General features: G+C 46.2%; 1 protein-coding gene across 3 annotated transcripts in view; it reads left to right on the top strand.

Annotated features, from left to right (window-relative positions):
- Positions 1-23,924, top strand: part of ABCA1 (ATP binding cassette subfamily A member 1) — a 137,044-nt gene that overhangs the window by 97,536 nt on the left and 15,584 nt on the right. For all 3 annotated transcript variants that reach the window (XM_082842123.1, XM_082842122.1, XM_082842124.1), the window contains exons 19-37: positions 292-463; positions 1,510-1,641; positions 2,515-2,657; positions 2,884-3,021; positions 3,860-4,080; positions 5,311-5,383; positions 6,336-6,538; positions 7,640-7,688; positions 7,881-7,994; positions 9,069-9,217; positions 10,895-11,019; positions 12,287-12,385; positions 14,764-14,953; positions 15,962-16,056; positions 17,296-17,328; positions 18,727-18,832; positions 19,681-19,755; positions 20,370-20,539; positions 21,753-21,930. In XM_082842123.1, the coding sequence (XP_082698249.1) occupies positions 292-463; positions 1,510-1,641; positions 2,515-2,657; positions 2,884-3,021; positions 3,860-4,080; positions 5,311-5,383; positions 6,336-6,538; positions 7,640-7,688; positions 7,881-7,994; positions 9,069-9,217; positions 10,895-11,019; positions 12,287-12,385; positions 14,764-14,953; positions 15,962-16,056; positions 17,296-17,328; positions 18,727-18,832; positions 19,681-19,755; positions 20,370-20,539; positions 21,753-21,930 (2,465 nt within the window). The remainder of the gene's footprint in view (positions 1-291; positions 464-1,509; positions 1,642-2,514; positions 2,658-2,883; positions 3,022-3,859; positions 4,081-5,310; positions 5,384-6,335; positions 6,539-7,639; positions 7,689-7,880; positions 7,995-9,068; positions 9,218-10,894; positions 11,020-12,286; positions 12,386-14,763; positions 14,954-15,961; positions 16,057-17,295; positions 17,329-18,726; positions 18,833-19,680; positions 19,756-20,369; positions 20,540-21,752; positions 21,931-23,924) is intronic.

A 23,924-nucleotide genomic window follows, 5' to 3' on the forward strand; every position in this document is an offset into this window, starting at 1 on the left:
GCTCACGAGTTTCCTTACCACCCGCCATTGCCCGCTGTGCCAGCTGCTTCACCTGCTCTTCCTTCTCTTCTTCCCCAGCCTCCTCTCTGCACCTTTATCACTGTATTCCCATCACCAACACTAGTGCCCAGATAGGCCCTAGATAACTGTTTGTTGCCCGTCTGCCTGAGAAACCAGAACTAGCCGTGGAGAGAGGACACTTGTAAAAGTGCAAGCACAGCCCCCTGCGTCTTGACACTCCACTCATCAGTGTCTTCTGTGGGCTCATTTCCATCCTGTGTCTTCTCACAGTCTGCATGGAGGAGGAACCCACCCACCTGAAGCTGGGCGTGTCCATTCAGAACCTGATGAAGGTTTACCGAGATGGCATGAAGGTGGCAGTTGACGGCCTGGCCTTGAATTTCTATGAGGGCCAGATCACCTCCTTCCTGGGCCACAATGGAGCTGGGAAGACCACCACCATGTAAGAAGAGGGTGTGGCTTTCTCAGAGTCAGCCACAGGAAGGTTCTGTCCTACAGTTAGAAATTCATACCTAAGAACATTGCCTTGGTTACCGGGCCAAGGGCAGAACATATGAGGAATTGATGAATGTAAAAATATTATCTAATCACAAGAGTGCTTTCCAAATGCTGGTTTTTCTCTAGATATTATTTCTTCACGTTAAAATAGACTGGAGGCCTTTAGATGACCTTTCCCCTTCGGTTCTCAGAATTCTGCAGTATTTTTGGAACCTGAGACTGTGACAAGTCTGAGAAAAGGTCTCCTTTGGAGTTGGTTTGGTCAGAACTGTGAGGCAAGAATGTGGAAAGAGAGATTGGCTGTACTGGTGGGAGGAAGTAATTTCCAGGAACTCTGTCTCTAAGCAGATGTGAGAAACAGCTGGGCAGCTGGCTGGCTGTATGATTGCCTTCTCTGGGACCTATAAGGACCTTATAATGGACAGCTTCAGAAGGGAGCACAGGCTATAAACACACCAGCGTTACCTCAGTGGCTTTCAATGTAGTCCATCAGCCATTGCAGAGGGCATTTTGGTGGGGGAAGAGGTAATCTCTTCCTCCTGTTTTTCTTTTATATGTTTTTAGCACGCAAAATCAATATATTATGAACATTGCAGAAACTCTTTAAAAGGTGCGCAAAAATCCTAACTGCCAAACACAAAAATTACTTTTATCTTTGAATCATTTGTTCTGCTTTGTCCCTTTTACTTGGACATGATTTTAAGCATAAAAAGAATATATGCTTTAAAGTGTACTTCCCACTGTAAATTGGAATCTTCATTTAAAAAATGCTTGTGCTGAAACTGCCATTTCCAACACATAGGCCCACTCCTAGCTGTTCACTGAAGCAGAGACTCCTTCGCTGTGTCGGGGTCTGTTGGAGTCCATTAGGAAGGAACGGGGCTGGAGGGTTGCTGCCTCTGCCGTCTGCCCAGACGCTGCCGCCTGGAGTGGAGCTTCAGGGCAGGAGGGCCAGTGCTGACTCCTGTACTTTAACGTTTTTGTCCTTAGGTCAATCCTGACCGGGTTGTTCCCCCCCACCTCGGGCACTGCCTACATCCTGGGGAAAGACATTCGCTCCGAGATGAGCACCATCCGGCAGAACCTGGGGGTCTGTCCCCAGCATAACGTGCTGTTTGACATGTGAGTACCAGCACAGCCTCTTTGGAGGTGTGTCATGAGTCACGGGTAGAGTGAGACTTAAGCATTTTACCACCTTTGGGGGTAGCAGGCCTCACCTTCCTGGATGTGTTGAGGGCAGGTCGTCCTTTGACGTTGGAAAGTAACAGAATTGTGGGATGGGGAATGTTATATCAGTCCAGCTGGTGGATGTAGGCCTGGGAAATGGTGCTCTCCGTTCCTGTCCTTCTGGAGTAAGGACATCCTCTCTCCCCGCACACCCTCCCTGAGACCACCACCGCTCTCACCTGGCAGTAGCTCAGGGCCCTTGATACGTGGGTCCCGTGTTTCCTGCTCAGAACTTTTGCCCCTGTTCAGCCTGCCCATCACCAAGCAGGGAGCCGCCATGGTGAGCAGAGAGAGACCTGAGCTCTGTGACCTTGGGCGAGGGCATTCCCCCTTCTGGGCCCCGGTTTCCTCACATCTACAGTGAGCAGCCTGGGCTTGTGTCCTCCACAGGGGCCCCCCTTCTCTCAGGGCTGAAGTCCTTCGAGGTTCAGGAGGGCTGCTCCAGGCTAAGGCCGAGGCAGCTCCTTGGTTGGTGGGGCCTTGGGGAGGGCCCTGTGAGGACCTGCCACTGCCTGACGCGCGGGGGCCAGGCCAGCGGGGATCGGGTGGACGTGACCTGTCACCCTGCTGCTTTGGCTTCTCACGTAGCTCATGTGACTGCTCACTGCTGTTCTACCTTGAATCCTTCCTGGAGATTATTTTTCAGAAATTGATAAAGTTAAAAAAAAAAGTGGGGAAAGAAAAATGTGCCTGTCGTGTTCTGGGGGAGGAGGCACTGTGTTCTGTGCGTCCTGGGGGCCCGGAGCCGACCTGCCCCTCTGTCCCCAGGCTGACTGTTGAAGAGCACATCTGGTTTTACGCCCGCCTGAAAGGGCTCTCGGAGAAGCACGTGAAAGCAGAGATGGAGCAGATGGCCCTGGATGTTGGTTTGCCGCCAAGCAAACTGAAAAGCAAAACAAGTCAGCTGTCAGGTGAGGCCCAGAGCTGCCTTCCTCATCCAGCGCACCCCCCCGCCCCCGACTACACACACGCAGGAAATACAGCTGCCGCCGTGTCCCCGGCTTCCCCGGGGAGTGGGAGGGTGGGTCAGAAACATGTTCCGGGCTTGTCCCCAGGTGGGCACCTCCATCCCTCTTTCGCCACCTCTGCTGTCACTCACTGGGGCTGGCCCTGGATCCTGTCTCCTCTGTCCCATAGGTGGAATGCAGAGAAAGCTGTCTGTGGCCTTGGCCTTTGTTGGGGGATCCAAGGTTGTCATTCTGGATGAGCCCACGGCCGGCGTGGACCCTTACTCCCGCAGGGGAATATGGGAGCTGCTGCTGAAATATCGACATGGTAACTGATGTGTATTTACTCTGCCTTCTGGGCTGGGAGGGGGAGGGAGGGAGGACGGGCCTCTGGAAGAGTATCTCGTGGCTGTTCCTGCTAGAGCAACAGAATTGCTTTCAAGGAAAATGTGGAGCTGAGCTCTGAGCTCCGCCCTGGTGTGCAAGTGGGAGGCCTGGTATCCAAGACCCTTCAAGTTTACACTTCATTCCCTAGGGGCCTGCAAGGAGAAGAGAAATGGGGATAAAGGGCATCCTCTGTGGGCCCCCAGGGCTCCCTCCAGCCTAGAACTTTCACATGTACAGTATAATTATGGTCTCCTATAGACTGAGATTCCCAAGAGCCAAGGCTGTGTTGTCCTTCATCTCTGTCCCCACGTGGGGCACTAAACTTGTGTGCTGACAGAGTGGATGAATGGATGGGAGAGGTGCAGTCAGCTTAGAGGGGTAGAAGGTACACAAGGTGGTACAGTATGAGGGGCACGGCTTTGGAGTCAGCTCAAGCTGGCCCGAGACCTTGGAAAAGTCATTTAACTTGCCTAAGCTTCTTTATCTATAATGGTGGGAGTGCCCACCTTACAGAGGATTAAGTTAAATGAGAATGCACCTAGACCACGTAGCACACTGCTGGCATGTAGCAAGTTCCCAAATAAACATTCCCGTCCTTCATTCTGTGAGGGTGCAGCAGCCGTCCTCACAGCACTGCCATCCTGGGGGTCATGAGCACACAGGCCTCGGGGTCTTTCTCCCAGGCTTTCCCCTGCTCATATTTCTGTAGTTCTGGCCACTGCGATGAGTGAGGACAGCAGGCCTCACCTGTGCCTCGTCCCTGTGTTTGTTCCCGGCAGGCCGCACCATTATCCTCTCCACACACCACATGGATGAAGCGGACATCCTGGGGGACAGGATTGCCATCATTTCCCATGGGAAGCTGTGCTGCGTGGGCTCCTCCCTGTTCCTGAAGAACCAGCTGGGGACAGGTTACTACCTGACCCTGGTCAAGAAGGATGTGGAGTCCTCCCTCAGCTCGTGCAGAAATAGCAGTAGCACTGTGTCGTACCTGAAGAAGGTGAGTTGCAGCCTCAGTGCTGGGCTGGTGCCGGGTCCGGGGAGTCGGGACTCATTGGCTGTGAGTGGCTAGTCCACATCTGCCCCATTCTGCCACCTTGACGCCACCATCTCCCTGCTCTGTGTCCCTTTGGAGTCACGTCGTACCTCCTACATGGAAATCTCTGGAGACTTCTGTTCCCATCGTGCTAGCTCTGTTGAATCCCATTTCCTTTTTCCTATGGAGACACAATGAGTGATGGAGAAGGCCCTTAGAGGACTTAATTTTGTTGAAGAAGAAAGACTTACCAAGAGTTACGAGCCTTAGCTGAAGAATGCCCTGCTGTGCCTGCTCATTTCCTTTAAATCTCATTGACCTTAACTTTTAAACTACAAAACGGCAAATATATATTGAGCACCGATTTCATGCCAGACACTCAGTCTGGCAGACTCTGGCCATAAAGGAAAATCATGATAATAGTTTTGCAGCATTGTTATCATTTGCAAACTTTTTTTTTTTTTTATCTATCATCTCAAAGTACAGAGCAACCCTGGGAAGAAGGTATTGCAATTATTATCCCAGATGAGAGAAGTGGGGCTTGTAGGGATTTAGTTTATTCAAGGTCACCCAGCAAGTGAATAACAGAGGTGGGACCAGAGCCCAATAACCAGGTACATTTTCCCCTGTACTGCAGTACATGCCTGAGATTTATTTGTGTGTGCAAACACTGGCACCCAAAACACTTACATCCCAACCTTGACCTCCTGTCCACTTATTTATCTTTTAACTAATGTCTTGTGAGTCAAAGTGCAGTCTGAGACAAGCAGCATCAGGATCACTTGGGAGCTCATTAGAAATGCAGAAACTTGGGCCCAACTCAGACTTACTAAATTAGAATCTGCATTTTAACAAGGTCCTCTGGTGAGGAAACACAAATTAAATCTTGAGAAGCACTGAGCTAGATAACCAGGCAGGTAAATCCCACGCCCAAGACGGTTGATGAGGGCCTGGTTACGGCACTCACTGGCAGGCCACAGTTCTTTTGAGAGCTCTGCTTCCTGTGCACACAGCCCATGTGTCAGATCAGACAGTGGCCTCAGAAGCCAAGGCAGCCCAGTTGCATGCCTCCCAGGAGAAGCCCTTTGCTCCGGTTCTCACACGATAGAGCTTCTCGGTAGCCCCCAGGTGAAGGTGGTGGGGCTGCACCTTGCTCGGTCCCTGACCCATTCTTACCTCCTTCTTTGCCATCAGGAGGACAGTGTTTCTCAGAGCAGTTCTGATGCTGGCCTGGGCAGTGACCATGAAAGTGACACGCTGACCATCGGTAAGGACTCTGGGGTTTCTTATTCAGGTGGTGCCTGAGCTTCCCCCAGCTGGGCAGAGTGGAGGCAGAGGAGGAGAGGTGCAGAGGCTGGTGGCGCTGACTCAAGGTTTGCTGCTGGGCTGGGGCTGGGCGGCTGCGGGAGAGGGTGCAGCTTGGTGGCGGATCGGCCTGACGCTTGCCGGGGAGCCTGGGGCTTGGTCTGGGAGCTGGCAGGGCAGTGTCCCAGAGCGCTGAGATGATTGGGGGTGGGGGGATCCCTAAGGGGAGTGGGTCTGGCTGCACACTGGACACTGGAGACCAGGGATGTGGAGCTGAGTAGCCAAGCTGATAGTGGAGGGATTGAGGTTCAGTGCCTAGGGAGGGTGAGTGCCCAGGAGAGGAGCAGCCCGCTGGATTTCCCTCAGGAGGTGTGTATAGGAGGCCAGTGTCACCAATAACACATATGGAACAGAAGCCTTTACCCTGGCCATGTCTTCCCCATCCTAACAGCTGGCTGTTCCCAGGAAGGCTCTGGCTCTCCTTCCGTGCCCTGTTTGATTAACCCTCTATTGAGGGACATAAAAGGAGCCTCCTTTAAAAGGTTAGAGAAAGGTGAAGACTCTTTTACAGTTCCTTTAGTCAAGCTTTCCATTGAAGAATCCTAGCACTTAGGCAATAGCCACCAGGCTTTCCACCCCAGAAGGCCGGCCAGCCAGCCAGCCACCCACCCTGCACTGAGGACCTACACTGTGCCCGGCTTTGGTGATACAAAGGTGAATAAGACCCAGCCCCCGCCCCCAGGAACTCTCAGGCCAGGGACGAACACGTGGAATGACTTCAGTGTCTGGACCATGTGTGCTGTGTGGGCAAGCGGGCTCCTAAGGAGTAAGCAAGGGAGAAGGTGGAGAGCGGCCGGCCCCTAATGGGGGGCCTCGGAGTTGGCTGAGCCGCGTCTGTTCTTTGGTCCCTACAGATGTCTCCGCGATCTCCAACCTCATCAGGAAGCACGTGGCCGAGGCCCGGCTGGTGGAAGACATTGGGCATGAGCTGACCTACGTGCTGCCCTATGAAGCCGCCAAAGAGGGAGCCTTTGTGGAACTCTTCCATGAGATTGATGACCGGCTCTCAGACCTGGGCATCTCCAGTTACGGAATCTCAGAGACTACCCTGGAAGAAGTAAGTTCAGTGGCTGGCTGTCAGAATAGAGCAGGGCCAACGATCCCGGCGCCAGACAGGCAGCCTGCGTGCCCACTGGGAATAGGATCACCTTGGACCTAGGCATTGAGTGCTTAGGTCGTTGGCATCTGGGTTGTGTTGGTTCCAGTTAACCCTTTAAGGTTGTAGTGGGAGATACAGGAAAGAAGTATTAGGATTGCTCCCTGGTATGACTGTGTCATGACCATGCATCGGAAATGGCCAACACTTATGGAAAATCTACTTGTGCCATGTGCTAACCTTGGTGTGTTTTCCTTTTTTCAATCATTGTAACTTCATTTAATCCTCATAACAAGATGAGAAAGTTGACATTCAGGGACGCCAAGCAAGGATTCAGAATCAGGGGTTTGGGGCTTCAAAGCTTATACTCTATTACTGTGTAAGCAGTGCCTCTCTTTAGAGAGACCTCAAGGGCTGGAAGGGGTATAAAATTGTCTGGCCCAGTAGTCTCCAGGTTTGACTGTGCAGCAGAATCATATGAGAATATTATTGACAATAAAAATTCCAAGGCTCAGCTCCAGGGTCTTTGAATCAGAATTTCTGGAGGTAAGGCCTTAATGTCTGTGCTTTTATTGCATGCTTCCTGGGCAGCGTCTGGGCAGATCAGAGTTTGGGAATCATTGGTCTAGTTCAGATTGTTTTCTGATGTTGGAATCCCTGCCATAACATTTCTAGTGATGGGAACCCCTCCTCTCTTGATATCCTGTCTCGGATAACCCATCACGGTGTGCTAGCCTGCTCAAAGATTTGGGGCCATAGACTTGGAAGAAGCCACTTGGCTCATTCCCTGTAGGTTCAGAACAAATTCCTCCTTCCGCAGTGTCCTCATGTCACAGCTTTAATTTGAAAATGATTGTCTGGATGGATAGCTCTCACCATTGGGGAAATGTTCTCTGGTAAAAACGGCTTCTCTCCCAAGTGACTCTGACAAAGTGTTATCAATAAATGAGTCTTCTACGTTTTGTCCTTAGGGGCTAGCGTACCATTCAGTCATGTAATAATCATGGCAGTTGCTCTCACAATGTGGTGCTTATGACACTCTCACTCACTCTTATTTTTCAGATATTTCTCAAAGTGGCTGAAGAGAGTGGGGTGGATGCTGAGACCTCAGGTAACCCTCCAGGGGGGCTGCACATTCTCTGGGCTGTGCCCCCTGTAGGCTGTCTTAGCTCACCAGGCTTGTGCCTTTCCCTTCAAACTGTTTTATGACATTCTTACTTTTAGTGGATAGATTTGTTACAGATTCAGAGTTTGTTTTGTTACAAATAAAGTGAAACATGGGGTTCCTTCCTTTTGCCTTCAGATGGCACCCTACCGGCAAGACGAAACAGACGGGTCTTCGGGGACAAGCAGAGCTGTCTTCGCCCATTTACTGAAGATGATGCTGTTGATCCAAATGATTCCGACATAGATCCAGGTCCGTTTGGGCAAGATCTTCATTCCGTTGCTAGAAAGTGAATTTCTCTCTTATGTTCTTCTCCGGTGTTATCTTTCGAGGTCCTTGAACCAGGATGACAGATGCCTACAGGGTCCAAAGGGAAGAGAGAGAATGAGAAAAGCCACTTTCCCCTTTTCAGGGTTGTGTATACAGTCAAACCTGAAAGAGCCTGTCCTCACCACTTCCTTCACTGCACTGAGATCGCTCTCTCAAGATACACACACATCAAAAGATGGCCCCTCAATCCTCTGAATCCATTTCTTATCTTTTCTCGCGTTCATTAGGTGTTTAATTGTTGAATAAATGTTCTCTGAAAGGACGGAAGATTTTGAAAGAGCGAGGTGCATTTGCTTTTAGAGTTAATTGGACCCTTAGACTTAGCTGTTTTGGATGAGTGTGTCCCTGCGTATTTGACTGGGATGGAGAAGCGGGAGGCAGGAAATGAAGCAACTATTGGTAAGATGTCAAGCCACTGCAGTTAGAAATGGTTTGTTTAAGACAAGGATTTCTATAAAAGTTTTTTGGAACAGAAACCTTCCTGACTCTCCCATGCCTGTGCCACGTGAGTGTGTGACTCTCATGTTCTCCCTAACTTCACACATCGTTAGTGCTTAGATCACTGGAATGTGTCCACCTTTTACCAAAAATATAATAAATGGGAGACAGATTGCTATTGTGTGTTCTCAAGTATGTCAGCCTACTTACATGGCCTGTTTTGTAGAATGTTCTGTAAGAAATTGAGGATGACTTGATTCATCTGAATGGCGTGATGTGGCACCATTATGTGTGAACATCTCTCTTCAGCTGTCTCAAAGCACCTTCATTTTTCTGTGCTCATCAGATAAGAACCCAAAGGCAGGGACTGCTGCTGTCATACGTTTGGGGTCATCCCTTTTCCTTGGATGTGGATTTGTCACCAAGGCCCTTTACTCCTTTACTTTTACCTTCAAACGCAAGCCTCCAAGGTGGTTGCTGAAGATGCTGGAGGGAGGAGCGTGGGGATGTCAAAAATGCCTGATATAATAGGTGACCTTCAGTGTTGGCTTTCTGCAGAATCCAGAGAAACAGACCTGCTCAGCGGGATGGACGGCAAAGGCTCCTACCAGGTGAAGGGCTGGAAACTCACACAGCAGCAGTTTGGGGCCCTTTTGTGGAAGAGGCTGCTGATTGCCAAACGGAGTCGGAAGGGATTCTTTGCTCAGGTGAGAAGTGCTGTTCCAGGCCAAGGACTCAGCCTTCCTTGATGGGCTGCAGGCTCCCTGACCAGTGAAGGCAGGGTAGCATCATTGTTATAAGATGGACACTGGAGCCAGATGATCTGTATTTCAATCCCGGTTCTGCTTCTTGCACTCATGTATCTGTTGCAGGTTACTTTTCTGAGCCTCAGTGTCCTTATCTGTAAAATGGGGATAATAATAGTATCTATGATATAATTGTTATGAAGATTAAAATGAGTAAGTGATTAGAATGGACCTCACATTAGTAATTACCGTGTGTTAGTTTTATCGTAAAGGAGAGTATAACAAGGACAAAGTTTGGAAAAACTGGCTGGGCAAGTTAAACTTTCATAACTTCAGAGATGATATGCCCAGATGCACTCAACATATGAACTTATTGGAAACTTTATTTTTCTCTAAGTTGATGTTTATCTGAAAACTGATAGAAAAGATAACCAGAGGTCAGACAAAAAAAAAAAAGATAAACAGAGAAGACTCATTACACTCTTGCCTGCATGTCAGTGTTTGCACGCTAACTTCCTGGGTTAGGAGGGATGAAGTTATTCTACTCTATAAAATCAAGAAGTATAAAGAAGTTGCAGAGATTCTTCTCTACAGACTATGTGAGTAACGCACAGAATATGAGTTTGGAGCGCATAGACTTAGGTTTGAATTCTGGTTCTGCTACTTATTGTCTCTTTGGCCTTGGGCAAGTTACTTAGTCTCCCTGAGCCCCAGTTACCTTGTTTGTTGATTGGTGATAATGATATTACTACTTAGGGTTGTAATGATAATTAAATGAGATAATGCTCATACAGTTTTTTCCCATGGAATTAATCACCTAGTGATTAATTTTCTGCATTGAAACGCGAGAACATTAGAACCAGGGCCATCATTTGGATCTTTTTTTTTTTTTTAACGGATAAATTTCTCAGGGGTAAATGGAAGGAGCTTAGAGTTTGCTTATAAAGTATGTACAAGTCATTGTTTTCAGAGAAGGTACAGGTGTAAAGTTTAAGGTGGTTTAGTAAGGATTTAGATTAATCATGCTTTTTGAGGCCATCAGGGGAAGAAATAGCTGCTATTCCCTTTCCATGGAGACAGTGCTGTAGAGTGGTTTTATCAAAGTATGGGATCTGAATGGGTCACCTAGTCTGTCTGCAGATTACAAATGAGAAGACTGAGGCCATAGGGGATGTGACTTTACATGGATACGCTTATAGTAGAGAAAGAACAAAACTGCAGGTCTTCTGGCTTCTGGTCCAGGCTTCAGCTCTCAGCTTTTGTCTAAGCTGAGCTCATGGCCAGTGTGGTCTTTCTCAGGTTTTCAGAGAGGAGAGGGACCTGGTGTTCTAAGTCACCCTGACATGTGACCACTGTTTACTCTGTGAAGTTCTCAGCTTGGTGCCCCTGTCAGGGGGCCACGGCCTCTGGCCTTGTGTTGCCAGCTTCCAGAAATGCCCCGGAGGGAAGAGGTTTAGATTTCAGTCTCCATTGCTTTCAACCTGCCAAGAATGCCTTGGTGGAGCTGCGCCCTGTGCACACTCGAGTGATGGCTGGTCGGAGAGGCTGGCTGGACTCACGGGGCCTTGCCCTGTGGCCTTCTTTCTAACCCTTGTCCTTCTCCTGCGATTTCTCTTCCCTCCTACCCCCTGGTTATAGATTGTCCTGCCGGCTGTGTTTGTCTGCATCGCCCTGGTGTTCAGCTTGATCGTGCCACCCTTTGGCAAGTACCCCAGCCTGGAACTTCAGCCCTGGATGTACAACGAACAGTACACATTTGTCAGGTATGCGTTTGCCTTCTGCGCCCAAGGTGGGAGGAGACCTCAGGCCGACCAGGGTGTTTACTGTGCTGAGGGCCAAGGGGAGGGGGTCTCGAGAGTTACACAGGGGCATGGATTTATCAGCTGTGGCTACAGCCCTCACACAAACTCACGTTAGATGCAACGGACAGCGGTGAACAAAACCTGAACTAACAGGCCAGTCCTGTTACCGCATTTAAACTCCATTCCTCTTTATACGCTGTTGTGAGGAACATATGTGTTTTATGTAAGTAATCTGCCCTTGCAAAAAAATCTATGATTGAGCTATAATATATTTGGATTTTCATAGCTATGTCTTTATTCTGTAGTTGAACACATGGCTTCCATACACTCAGAGCCTCGCACCTCCAGGTTCTTGTTTTCTGCATGATGCAATTCGTGTATTTATTATTTAGTCTTTTAGCTTATAGATAATAGCTAGCTAGTGTTTGTTTTTCAGACCAAAATGCCAGCTACTCTGTAACAATCCAACGCTTCAAACAAAAGGACAAAGGAATTTCTGCATCACGTTATACAGGAGTTTTCCTCAGTCCCATAGTATTTGTAGATCTTTTGATTGGGGAAGCGTGTCAGTGATGTCAAAGGGAAGCTTTAAAGAAAAAATATATATATATATAATATAACATGTGACTCAGTCTCTTTTTGTCTAATCCCATGCTTCCTTCCTATTTAGTGAAGGTTTACTTTCTTCTTTCCTTTCCAAGCTGCTGACCTTGTATTGCCCAGGGCTGTGGAACACATGGGCTTGTTTTGTGTTTGTAACCTGTACTCATCATTGTTTGTGTTTTCCAGTTGTCCGTGCAAACATTCAGCCCATAAAATCAGCCTGCCCTTTCCTAGAAAATCCCTGTGGTCTATGCCTAATGGATAATTGTGAAAGTACTTTTGAAATACTGATCTTTAATGAATTCATGTACTTCACATTAAAATATATACGTAAATGTGTGTATATATGTGGGTGGGTGTGTACACATGCGTGTGCACATCTCTATACATATAACTTACTTACACAAGCTCCACTTTGGAGTGCTGTATGTTACCTTGATAACAAATATATGGCCAGAGGCTGAGTTCCTTGTGGGTGGGTTCTGTGTTTTATTCATTTCTGTTTCAAGAGTTTGGCACACAGGAAGTACTTAATAAAGTGTTTAATTAAAAAACAGTCGCCTTCCTCCTCCCGATTCATGGTTTTAATGAATTGCTGAGCTGGCTGCCTCTCATGTACCTACAGTAATGATGCTCCTGAGGACGTGAGCACGCAGGAACTCTTGAGCGCTCTCACCGGAAAGCCTGGCTTCGGGACCCGATGTATGGAAGGAAACCCAATCCCGTGAGTGCCCCTTGAGCTGTGAGCCCCGCCACGGCTGGCTTCTTGTGCTTGTCACCTGCTTTGATCTCTACACTGCTTTTATCATTTGTATGCCACATGGTGACTACCATCATTTGCCCTTTGAAACATTTTTTATTTTAAAAAAGTTAATATAGAGATTTAATCAGACCACCTAGGAACAAACATAACAAACTAGGAGAGTCTTCTAGCATCTTGCCAGGCAAATGACTATAGACGTTTGTTTACTGCTTTAGAAATGAATATTTAATTTAAATAGTACTTTATACTGATCCCTTTTCTCCAGCTCCTATACCTAAGTGCAGAGACAGACTCCCATTATGTATAATTTGCAGTTTTGTTTATCAGCTTCTTCACTCTAAAAGCCTGAAAAGATGGCATTGTTTTTATAAAAATGGACATTTTCTTCTTTCAGAGTTGCGTATTTTTATCATATTCTCCTTCAAAGTCCTTTAAAAAAAAGTAGGCAGTGTATAAATAAATTCAGTGAAACACCCATACGACTCTAAGTGTATATGGGAGGAAGGCATGGCCAGAGATCTTTGTGAGTAAAGACAGTGAACAGAGGTGAGGTGCTTCTGAGAGAACCCAGTGATGGTAGAGGCAGGTTCAAGTTTCCAGGCTCAGGTAGGTTGTTAACCACAGACTGAGGAATTATGGAGAGTGTGGGAAGGTGTGGATAGATTGGAGAAGACCTAACTTGAATTCCAGGTTTTAAAGGGAAGATAGTGAGCCTGCAGGAGACAGACACCGCCTGTGTGTGCAAGGTTTCAGAACAGATTGCTAAATGGATAGCCATTATGTGCTTGTCAGCTCTTATCAATTGAGTGCTTACTGAACATTTGTTAGTACTTAATACTTGCTAAGTGATCAATCCTGACAGTATCAGTTCCTAAAACACAAGGTGACCAAGGTGGAGACGGTCTGAGATTTCACAGGACTTTTGATGAGATTCCACTTGGAAGTTCTCTGTAGGCGAGAGAGGAGAGTGAGATGAGGTAATAACGCAGGTAGGTGGACTCATCACATGCCAGCTCAACAGTATGGACTCATAGATGGACGCCAGCCAAGGAAGGATCTGTAGGAGCCAGGCCTGCATTGAGAGGTGCAGGCCTGACCTCACAGGCTCGCAGCCTGGGGGCAGAGCACCCACTGACGTGTACTGGGGTCCGTCTGATGTAAGGGCCCCACTGTGGAGACTTCTAGGTTTTTCAGAAAGTAGTGGAACTGATCTCAGCCAGTGATCTTGTGAAGGTTTTAGAGCGTGAGCTTCAGGACGGCACCATCTTAGTCTGACTTTTCCATTTAGTCCAGGTGCTTTAAAGAGAGAACTAGAGGGCAATCCACAAAACTGTTCATTTGATAGAAGAATCACCTAGACTGTGGCTCTGCTTCAAATTGTAGAGTTTTGAAAGGGAAGGGATGTTAGAAATGCCTTGTTGAAATGTGACTTATTGAGACAAGTCATTTCATACTTTTGTTTCACTAGTGGAGAAAATAGGCCCTGAGAGGGCAAGTGACTCACTGATGGTATCACAGTAATTCAGAGCTCAAGTCAGACATAAAGGCCTGTCTTTAGTTACCTGGGATGCTTGCAAACAGCCTAGCTCTTCATGTACCGTACCAACAACTCTGACCCCTACTAACTGTGCCCCTCCCAATTCTCTACTCGTTTTGAAACATAAAGTGCATCCTGACACTCTCCACCAGGTTTCAGCACGTTGAGCATAAAATGCAGACTCCTCGCAGGCCTGTGTCCTGTGGCTCCCGCCTCCCTCTCCTCATCTCCCATCACTCTCCCTCGCAGCTCATCACGTTCCAGCCCCACTGCATTCCTGTTTTTCCTTAAACGTAGAACACTCGGGACCTTTTCACCTGTGCTCTGTTGCTTCTGCTTGTAATATTTTCCCCCTGAATCCCTGCCTAGCTTGTTCTCTCCCAACATTTAGGTTTTGGCTGAAGTGTTTAATTGTTTGTTATCGAACTCTTTCCTGGGAATACAACCTCCATGAAGGTTATATTTGTCTTTGTCTTCTCACCCCAAATTCTCAAATATGCAGGACAGTGTCTGGCACATAGTAGATGCTCAGTGAGTGTTGAGTGAACACATGGGTGAGTGATTGAATGCTGGTGATTGGATTGACTTGAGTTCAGTATATGAGAATTTAGGCCCTCTTTGTGTTCCATCATCCTTCACTGTAAATGAGTTTGTAGCTTACAAGTCTGTGGGGCGAATCAAATAACCAAGTGATGAGAGGATAGATGCATGTTTGCAGTTGTTATTGATTGGTCCTGTGCTCTGAGGCAACAGGAGAGGCCAGGCCCTCTTGGGTGATCCTACCGTTGACATCCCTTTGCAGAGACATGCCCTGCTCGGTGGGGGAGGAGGAGTGGAGCACCACCCCCGTCCCCCAGACCATCACAGAGCTCTTCCGAAACGGGAACTGGACGATGGAGAACCCCTCCCCCGCCTGCCAGTGTAGCAGCGACAGAATCAAGAAGATGCTGCCCGTGTGTCCCCTGGGGGCTGGGGGGCTGCCTCCTCCACAAGTGAGTCACTTTCAGGGTATGACCCTTCAGGTGGGGTGCAGGGTGGGCTTGGAGAGAAGGAATGGGTGACCTGCCGTGTCAGGAGGGTCTCTTTCAGTCTTGATTCTTGTCATAGGGAAAAGCATGTGAGTTTTGAGAGGAGGGGCCTTGGAGCACATTGTTCTTGTATCTGAGGGAGCTTAGCCTGCTTCTCTCTTTTGAAGTCAGCCTAGTTTCCTTACTGGTTCGAGGTCCAACCAGAATACGACACTCTGGATCAATGAGCTGTGGAAGGCACACTGTGGACTCTCCCCCAGTGGTGGTGTCACGGGACAGACTGTGACAAGCCCAGCTTCATCTCTGCCTCTGCCACAGATGAGCTGGTGACCTTGGACAGGTCACGCTGAGTCCCTGGGCCTGTTTCCTCACCACTGAATTAGGGAGGCTCGCCCATAAAACTTCTGTGGGTCTTACAACTCTGACATCCTCTGAGACTCTGAGCGTGGGAAACAGTTGTGAGCCATTTTTTCTGAGAATGATTTCAGGAAGAGGCTTGCTTTTGATGTCTCTCTGCTGCCTTATCAGCATCCAGGTTGCAGGGTGAGGAGAAGGAATTTCAAATGGTGTTGAAAACTTAAAGCAGTCCTTCCTGATTACGTTTCTTTAAAATAAGAGCTCATCTCTTCATCAGTATAACTCCAATGAACAAAAGAATTTGCTAGGCATAGTCAACGGTGCTGCTCCCTGAAAACCTTTTGTAACCATAAAGAATGATACTTCACGGTCTAACGCTTAGTTGTTCAGAATAATTTTCTGGGGCTCTCCTTGGCTTGCCATAATGGCCCTGCTGAGAGCAGAATGGATCAGACCTTGGTGGCTGGCTGATGGCAGAGCCTGGGCCCTGTGGGCAGAGTCTGGTCACACTGTGGTACATGTTTGAGGGACATGTGTCATTGTTGTCCTTGATTTGTTTTCTATTCCAATTCTGGTCCATAAAGACACATGCACTTGGTTTTTCTGTGATAACAGAGAAAACAGAACACTGCGGACATCCTTCAGAACCTGACGGGAAGAAACATTTCGGATTATCTGGTGAAGACATATGTGCAGATCATAGCCAAAAGGTCATTATTTACTCAACTTGGCGCCTGCTTAATCATTACTGCTCAGAGGAAGGAAAAGCCAAAAAAAATAGTAGATTGTGTAGTGGGGGGAACATCACATTTTGACCTGATGTTGTCTTTTGGAAGTTTAGGATATTCTTTCAAACTAGAAAAGATGATGGGAAGTATTATATTATGAACATTCAGCTTCAAGACTGAGGTTGCATGGTTCCAGGATGAAAATAAATCTGGATTCACATTCTAACTGCTGCTTATTAGCGTTTTTGACCACGGGCAGCCAGTTATCCTATTAAAGCCTTAGGTTGTATAAAATGTGATAATAATGTTGCTCTTATTAGTTTGTCACGAGGATTAAATGAAACGATACATGTGAAGTACCTCTCATGGATGGAATGAATGATAATACACGGCATTATAAAGAGAGCCCTGGCCCAACTTAACGGCCTGTCTTGGCTGTAGAGCCTTGCAAGAGCCATATAGCTTCCTGGGGCCTGGGATGGGAATCGTCCCTTTGTCCAGCATATCCGTGCCACAAATGCTACCTGCACACGCCCTCTTGGTTATCAGATTGACTGTCACTGTATTACAGTACTTGTGTTCATGTAACCCTTATTTTACATAATAGTGGCCCTATTGACCTTCAAAGAAATTAACAGGAGACATAGGAAAAAACATAGTATATGTAGGGGTTGGTATTATCCATGGTTTCAGGCATCCGCTGGGGTCTTGGAATGTATCCCCTCCAGATAAATGGGGACTGCTGTATTTAGCTGATGCTCAGAAAATGTTTGTTCTAGTTCCCTTCCTATCAGCTTGGTTAGTTGGGCCCCTAAGTTAGGAGTTCTAGTGACTTTTAATGACAAGGGTATGCTTGAATGACAGTTACTGTGAGTTTTCAAGAAAGAGGCATAACCTCTCCATATGTCATCCATAATTGACCTATTATTTTGAATTTAAAAAAGTTTCTAGTTTGATCACCTCTGTTGATTTTTGAGTTGTTTTTAATATAAGGCATGACCTTCATATAAATCATAAGGTTTTAATATGGGGAGAAGAAAACACATGCTGATTAGGACTTCTTTCCATTGGCAAGACCCTACAGCAGCAGCCCGACCGTAGGGTTATTTCTGTCCCTTCGTTGTATCCTCAAGTAGATATTTACTCCTTTCGCATCATCAGGAATAGGGTCAATGTTTCTTTGGACTGATTTCTGGTTTCTTTGTCTTTGGCCTTCTGCAGCTTAAAGAACAAGATTTGGGTGAATGAGTTTAGGTAAGTTGACCTCGCTGTGCCTTCTTTTCATTTTCTTTGACTCCTAAAGTTCAGGAGGATGAATTTGATGCAGTTTTCTTGGATCCCGGGAAGATGTTAGTTTAGGGATTGTTTTTCCATTAGCATTTCTGCTCAGTGCCCAGCTGCCACTTCAGAGGCCTTTGGAATATTTGGTACACTGATGTCCTTGAGGAGATTTTAGAAGTTCCTTGTGGGTCTCTAGGGACTTGACAGGAAGCATGATGTTTTGAGGGAAAACCTATGCTAGTTAAACTTACCAAATCAAATTCCTAGGAGTCCTAGTGACTCAAGGACAATTTTTCAGGTCATTGGCATAACCAAGGAGGTCTTAGATGAAATAAGAGGCATCAAAACCGTCTATGTTCATTGTATTTCAACTCATTTATCCCTCTGAGTTTTTTTTTTTTTTTTGCGGTACGCAGGCCTCTCACTGTTGTGGCCTCTCCCGTTGCGGAGCACAGGCTCCAGATGTGCAGGCTCAGTGGCCATGGCTCATGGGCTTAGCCGCTCCGCGGCATGTGGGATCTTCCCGGACCGGGGCACGAACCCGTGTCCCCTGCATCGGCAGGCGGACTCTCAACCACTGCACCACCAGGGAATCCGCTTCTGAGTTTTTTTTTTAAATAACAATGTTTCTATTAGAAAATAAAACCAGAGTCCCATCAGCATAGCAAGAATCATTCTCTCCTCTGCTGCAGTCAGGCTGTCTCCGACCCACCCTACACCTCCACCCCTGCCCATATCCCTCTAAGTTTTGAAGGAGCAGATGGGACTGGGGAAGAAAAGAAGGAAGGATCCTTGAAGTCCATCAGTTCTCATGAGAAATGAGATACCTTATATGGCTGCCTCAAAACTTGGCTTTGTCCCTGCCTCCCATCTTCCTTCTTTGCCTTTTCTCCAAGAGCCAGGACTTACTGAGTAACTGAGCAGGGTGGAATCAGGACCTTTCATGGTTCTCCTGCTATGAAAGAGCCATGGCCTGTCTCTAAACCCTTTCAGGCCTCTCTGGTCAGTGTCTTCACTGCTCATCCTAACTTCCCATCTGCTTGCCTGGAGATCCAAGTTCAGGCCTGAGCCACCAGGGGTGGGAGGAGCGTCTGTGAGATGAATGAGCATTCTTTCCTCAACATCTCAGATGTCTCACTCTATGTATAATCAGACCCAGGGCCCTCCCACTTGGGCAGGAGATAGAAGAGTTAAGAGATTACCAGAGTCCATTAGAGGAGGCCAAGGTGAAACTTTCTCTGAGTCTTACTTGGGTCCTACTTTGAACAGGCAGTTCATCTAAATGAAGCATTACATACTTCGGTGGCGTCTGCTGCTGAATGTTATTGGACCCCACACCGCCTGTGTTTTAATATCAGGCTGTTCTTTTAGGTACGGTGGATTTTCCCTGGGTGCCAGTAATTCTCAAACACTTCCTCCGAGTGAAGCAGTTAATGATGCCATCAAGCAAATGAAGAAACACTTGAAGGTGGCCAAGGTACAGTATCCATCCCAAGACATGTCAGAGAGAAAATGAGTTGCTAGTACATGGGAGTAGTTGGCAGGTAGATGATCACCTTTCAGCTTATTGTTTAAGACTTTCAAATACAAAGCCATCACTGGGCACTTAGTGATCTTGGGCCAGCCAAGACTGAGCTACTCAGTATGTTATTTACTATCTGAAAGTGCAGATCAAAAACAAATGCAGAGATTTTAAATCTCTCAGTAACTTAAGCATAGCCAGTGGATAAATAAACTGGGCATCAAACATACTTTTCTGAAACAATCTCTGGCTAAACAGGAAATGAATCATTTTCTTTAAGCTGGCAGCTAGTTTTAGCACCTAATAAGCATTCACTTCATTTATCTGTATCTCAAGTTCCCCATTTCTAAATTTGAATTGGCTGGGGGTGGGGGGTCAGGTGATATGGCCTCTAGGGTCACAGACGGCAGGGATTGTCTTAGAGTCTGAATCTCTGCCCTTGAGGCACAGACCCCACGGGGTCTGATGCATCTGCATACTGAGTGTAGTTCTGGGTCTTAGGAGGATGTCAAGGGAGCGCGGTAAAGAATCCTCAGCCAGACATCTACATCTTGGGACTTTGAGTCACAGCGTTTCCCTCTGGTTCCTTTAAGACCTGTGGCTCATGGCAACAGCGCTGCTTTAGAAATCTGGTCCCTTGTTTCTCAGGAGCCAGTTACTCAGTGGCTTCAAGGTTCATTTCAATGAACAACGCAGGGGCAGTGTTGCCCTTCCCAAGGTTGTCCCGTTGTGCACAGACCCCAGACTTCCTGTTGCCCTCCCCTGTGGACCATCACACTGAGGCAGCTTTCTGTCATTCACAGGACAGTTCTGCAGATCGATTTCTCAGCAGCTTGGGAAGGTTCATGACAGGACTGGACACGAAAAATACCGTCAAGGTAAAGCCTTTGTTCCAATAGCTTTTTTTTTTGGTTTTTTTTTTGGCCACTCATTGGTGCTTGAGGGATCTTAGTTACCCAACCAGGGATTGACCCCGGTCCCAGGGCAGTGATAGCACCGAGTCCTAACCACTGGACCAGGGAATTCCCTCCAATAGCTTTTTGATGAACAATAATCCCTATGTTCCCCCGAAGTACTTTCAGCTCATGGTAACATTGATTCATGACAGAAATATCTCTGAATTTTACAATATGATGATGAAGAGAACTTGCTTTGCCACCATTCACACCAGGGGAACCAGTATGAACCTGACCGAGTTACTTAACCTATTTAAGCCTCAGTTTCCTAATCTATAAAATGCGGGCAGTAATCGTGGCTACCTCAAAGCTATGGTGAGGGTTAAATGAGTTAAAGATAGCACAGTGCCTGGCCACACGGTCAGTGCTGAGCACACCCTGGCTGCTGTTACCTCTTTGCCATGTTCTCTGATCATGTTTTGTCTCGTGGTATGACTGGAATTTCTGGAGTGCACATGCATGTTTTGTGTGTGTGCACCTACCTCCGGGAGCAGGGTTTGGGAGCAGTACCTTGCACCTGGTGTGTTTTATTTCAGGTGTGGTTCAACAACAAGGGCTGGCACGCCATCAGCTCTTTCTTGAATGTCATCAACAATGCTATTCTCCGGGCCAACCTGCAGAAGGGAGAGAACCCTAGCGAGTATGGGATTACTGCCTTCAATCACCCCCTGAACCTCACCAAGCAGCAGCTCTCGGAAGTGGCTCTGTAAGTACCACTGTGTCTGAATCGGGAGAGGGAGAGGGTGTTTGGGGGAATCATGGAGCAGGGGAAGGAAGTACAAAGCTGGTTGTAGAGTAACAGCTGGGGAAACAGGTTCATTATGGTGTGTTTGGGTTGGTACAGGCTCTGGACAGAAAATGATCAGTTTATGAATTGGCTGGGCAGGGATTAAATTGCAGAAGATACATGACTCTGATATATTAAAGACATTATTACATTTACTGAATTCACATAAAGTAAGTTAAATTGTTAATATAATTCTAAAATGTTTTAACTCACCCTTAACACAGTGTTTAATAAAAAAATCAGTTTCATTTGTTTTGAAATCACTATTTTTAAACTTGGCGAAACATGCTTTTGTCGGCTTGTGTTTAATTCCTTGAGTGTGTGTGTGTGTGTGTGTGAGTGTGAAGTTAAAACCAGTATAATCTAGTTCAGAGTGTATAGCCTTTGAAATCATAGAGATCTGGGTTTGAATCTGGTTTCTAAACTTTCCAGATGTATGGTATTAAGTGAGGCAATTCATGTAAATTGCCAAGTCCGGCCTTCAACACATGGTTGATATTCAACACACATTAGGTTCCTTTTCTGTATGTGGAGCATGGCACAGTTATTACTTCTGCTTCACTCATATAGAATATCAATATATGTCACTACGCTCTTTATACCAAGCTTATATAACGTTTATGCAGAGAAATAGTTGATATTATACCCCATTTAATGGACTTACAAGACTATTCTTATAATAAGGATCTGATGGAATTTTTGTACGTGTCAGGTTGATATGCCACGAGCTTTTGTTGTCAAACTTATTTACAGCCAGAAATTGTTGTTTGAATAGTTTCACACTAATATTTCTCCTTTATTAAGTTTTCAAGCTACACTACTCCCTTATGTGTGAAAATTTACAACTTGCTGCTCATAGAAGGTCAAGAATAGTGGAACAAAGTGAATGCCGTTAGGCCACTCTTAGACTTCCTTTAATAGTTTCATTTTGGCAGTAGACCCTTTTGACCTCAGTAGAATCGGTTTTGCATCTGAATTATCAAGTTTTGTTTTTTTTTCTTGAAAATAATCATCTTTAACCCTGAATAAAATATATGTGGTGAAGAGATTTTTTTTCCCTGGGCTATGCTTCAAATATATGTGTGTATGTGTCCCTGATTGAGTCCTCAGCTGCACTGTCTGTCTTTTTCAGGATGACCACATCAGTGGATGTCCTTGTGTCCATCTGTGTCATCTTTGCGATGTCCTTCGTCCCGGCCAGCTTTGTCGTGTTCCTGATCCAGGAGCGGGTCAGCAAAGCGAAGCACCTGCAGTTCATCAGTGGAGTGAAGCCTGTCATCTACTGGCTCTCCAATTTTGTCTGGGACATGGTAAGAATGCCGGTCTGCTGCTGCTATATAAATCTCCATCAGGGCTCTGGGTTGGATGGACGAAAGAGCTCCTGGCCATCAGCAGGAGATGTTCTAGCTAGTCCAAAAGGTACAAAAGAGGAAAAGGCAGGCACAGTTGTACACTTTCATGTGACCAAACACAGCCTTAAGCCCAGGGCTGATCTCACACCAGAGGAAATCTGTCCACATGGACTGCAGTTCATACCACCACCACCTCATTCCGTCAGTGACACCTTTTCAAAGAAACTGAGGTGGAAGACTTAGTCAAAACTCAAAGCCAGTGCCTCTAACTTGTCTGATAGTGCTTTAACCTCCAGAGTCAGGGTGTGCCTTGTCTTACCAGGAACTCAGTCTGTCATTTGAAAACTTTATATGTTTTACTGGAAGCTTATCCATCCATTGCAAATCTGTTTTCATGCCAGCTGTAATATAGTGCTTCTATTTGGACCAATATGGAGGACTTCAAAGAATTCTGAAGTTCTAATTTTTATAAAGTAGAGTTGAAATGTATCTCCCTGTGAGGTCCATTAATTTGTAGGCCACACAGATGAAACTTAATTCTTCTCCCACTAGACAGCCCCTCAGATATTTGAAGACACCTGTCATTTATCCTAAGCCTTCCCCAGATAAGATGATATATGAGAACGTACTTTGTAATCTCTAAATCACTGTACAAATGTGAGTAATGATGATGATGTCTGTGTTGATTATAGCAAGCCTCTCAGACTTGTCATTGTTCTGACCTGATTGCCTCTCTGTGGCCATGCTCCATATTGTTAATGAGCCATTCGAAAAGCAAAGCCCAGAATTAACATTATATTCAGGCTGTGGTCTGAATGTTTATGAGTCTAGAGGGAGTTGATCTTTATCCCATATTCCTATTACTCAGCCCAAGGGTATTTCATCTTGGAAGCAGCACTGTCTTGTTGGCAACTTGGCAGTGAACTGTTTCACAGGTATTTTTTATGGGGTCTCTTTCACTGTATACTAATGCAATTGACTTTTTTGAACCTTTATATTTATATATGAATCTAAAACTTGATATATATATATATCAAACTTTATCTGTAGCTTTGTATATAAATATAAAGGTTGTTAAAAACATATATAAAATTTTATATTAATCCCCGTTAAACTGAATTTTATGTAGTGGCCATTTGTTTTGGTTTTATCTTGATCCAGTAATTGCTTTATTGAGTGAGCACGTACATACTGACTGCTCACTATGTGTCTGACTCTGCCAGGCATTGCAGATTCAGAGATGAAAAGATCAAGTCCCTGACTCAGGAATACCACTTATCTTCCTGTGTATTATCTGTCCCTCACTGCTTTAGAACCTCTGAAATTTGCTATAAGCATGTCTTCATCTAAGTTGTTTGAAAAGCACATTTGAGTAGGATGGGACTGAGATGGAGAGCCCTGTGGTCTGAAGCTACAAATACTTGTAACAGCTGACAAGCCCACTACCACCTCCCTGCCTCTGCTCTGCTCTGCCAGCTATGAATTCCCGTAACTGTCCTGTGGTCAAGTCTTTATTTCTGCATTTTAATGCTTGAGACACTGTCAGGACACACTTTAAAATTAGTCTCAATGTGATGAAACAGTTCTGACATTCATGTTATGAGTGCTTACCTCATAAATAGATCACAAGTGAGCTTGAACTTGGGCAGACTATAATACAGCATTAATGATGAAACAGACACAGTCGTCTTCGGGAAGCATAACGGCAGCTTACTTGCTACCTGTGAAATTGAAACTACTCTGACTGGGAACCCATCGTTCAGTAAGTTTACTGAGCGTGGCACCTTGGCTTATCTGTTGGAAAGACGGAAAGGACGTGTAGTTTATAAAATCAGCCGGGGGTAAAATGCTTGTCAACACGTATCGTCCAGTATTTTGATTAATAGTTCTTGTGGCTTCATTAATTCAAAGTTCTTCTTCAATATGTTTATCTGCCCTTTCTTGTCTGATGA

This window comes from Leucopleurus acutus (assembly GCF_964270905.1).
Source record: "Leucopleurus acutus genome assembly, chromosome: 7".
Taxonomy (NCBI): domain Eukaryota; kingdom Metazoa; phylum Chordata; class Mammalia; order Artiodactyla; family Delphinidae; genus Leucopleurus; species Leucopleurus acutus.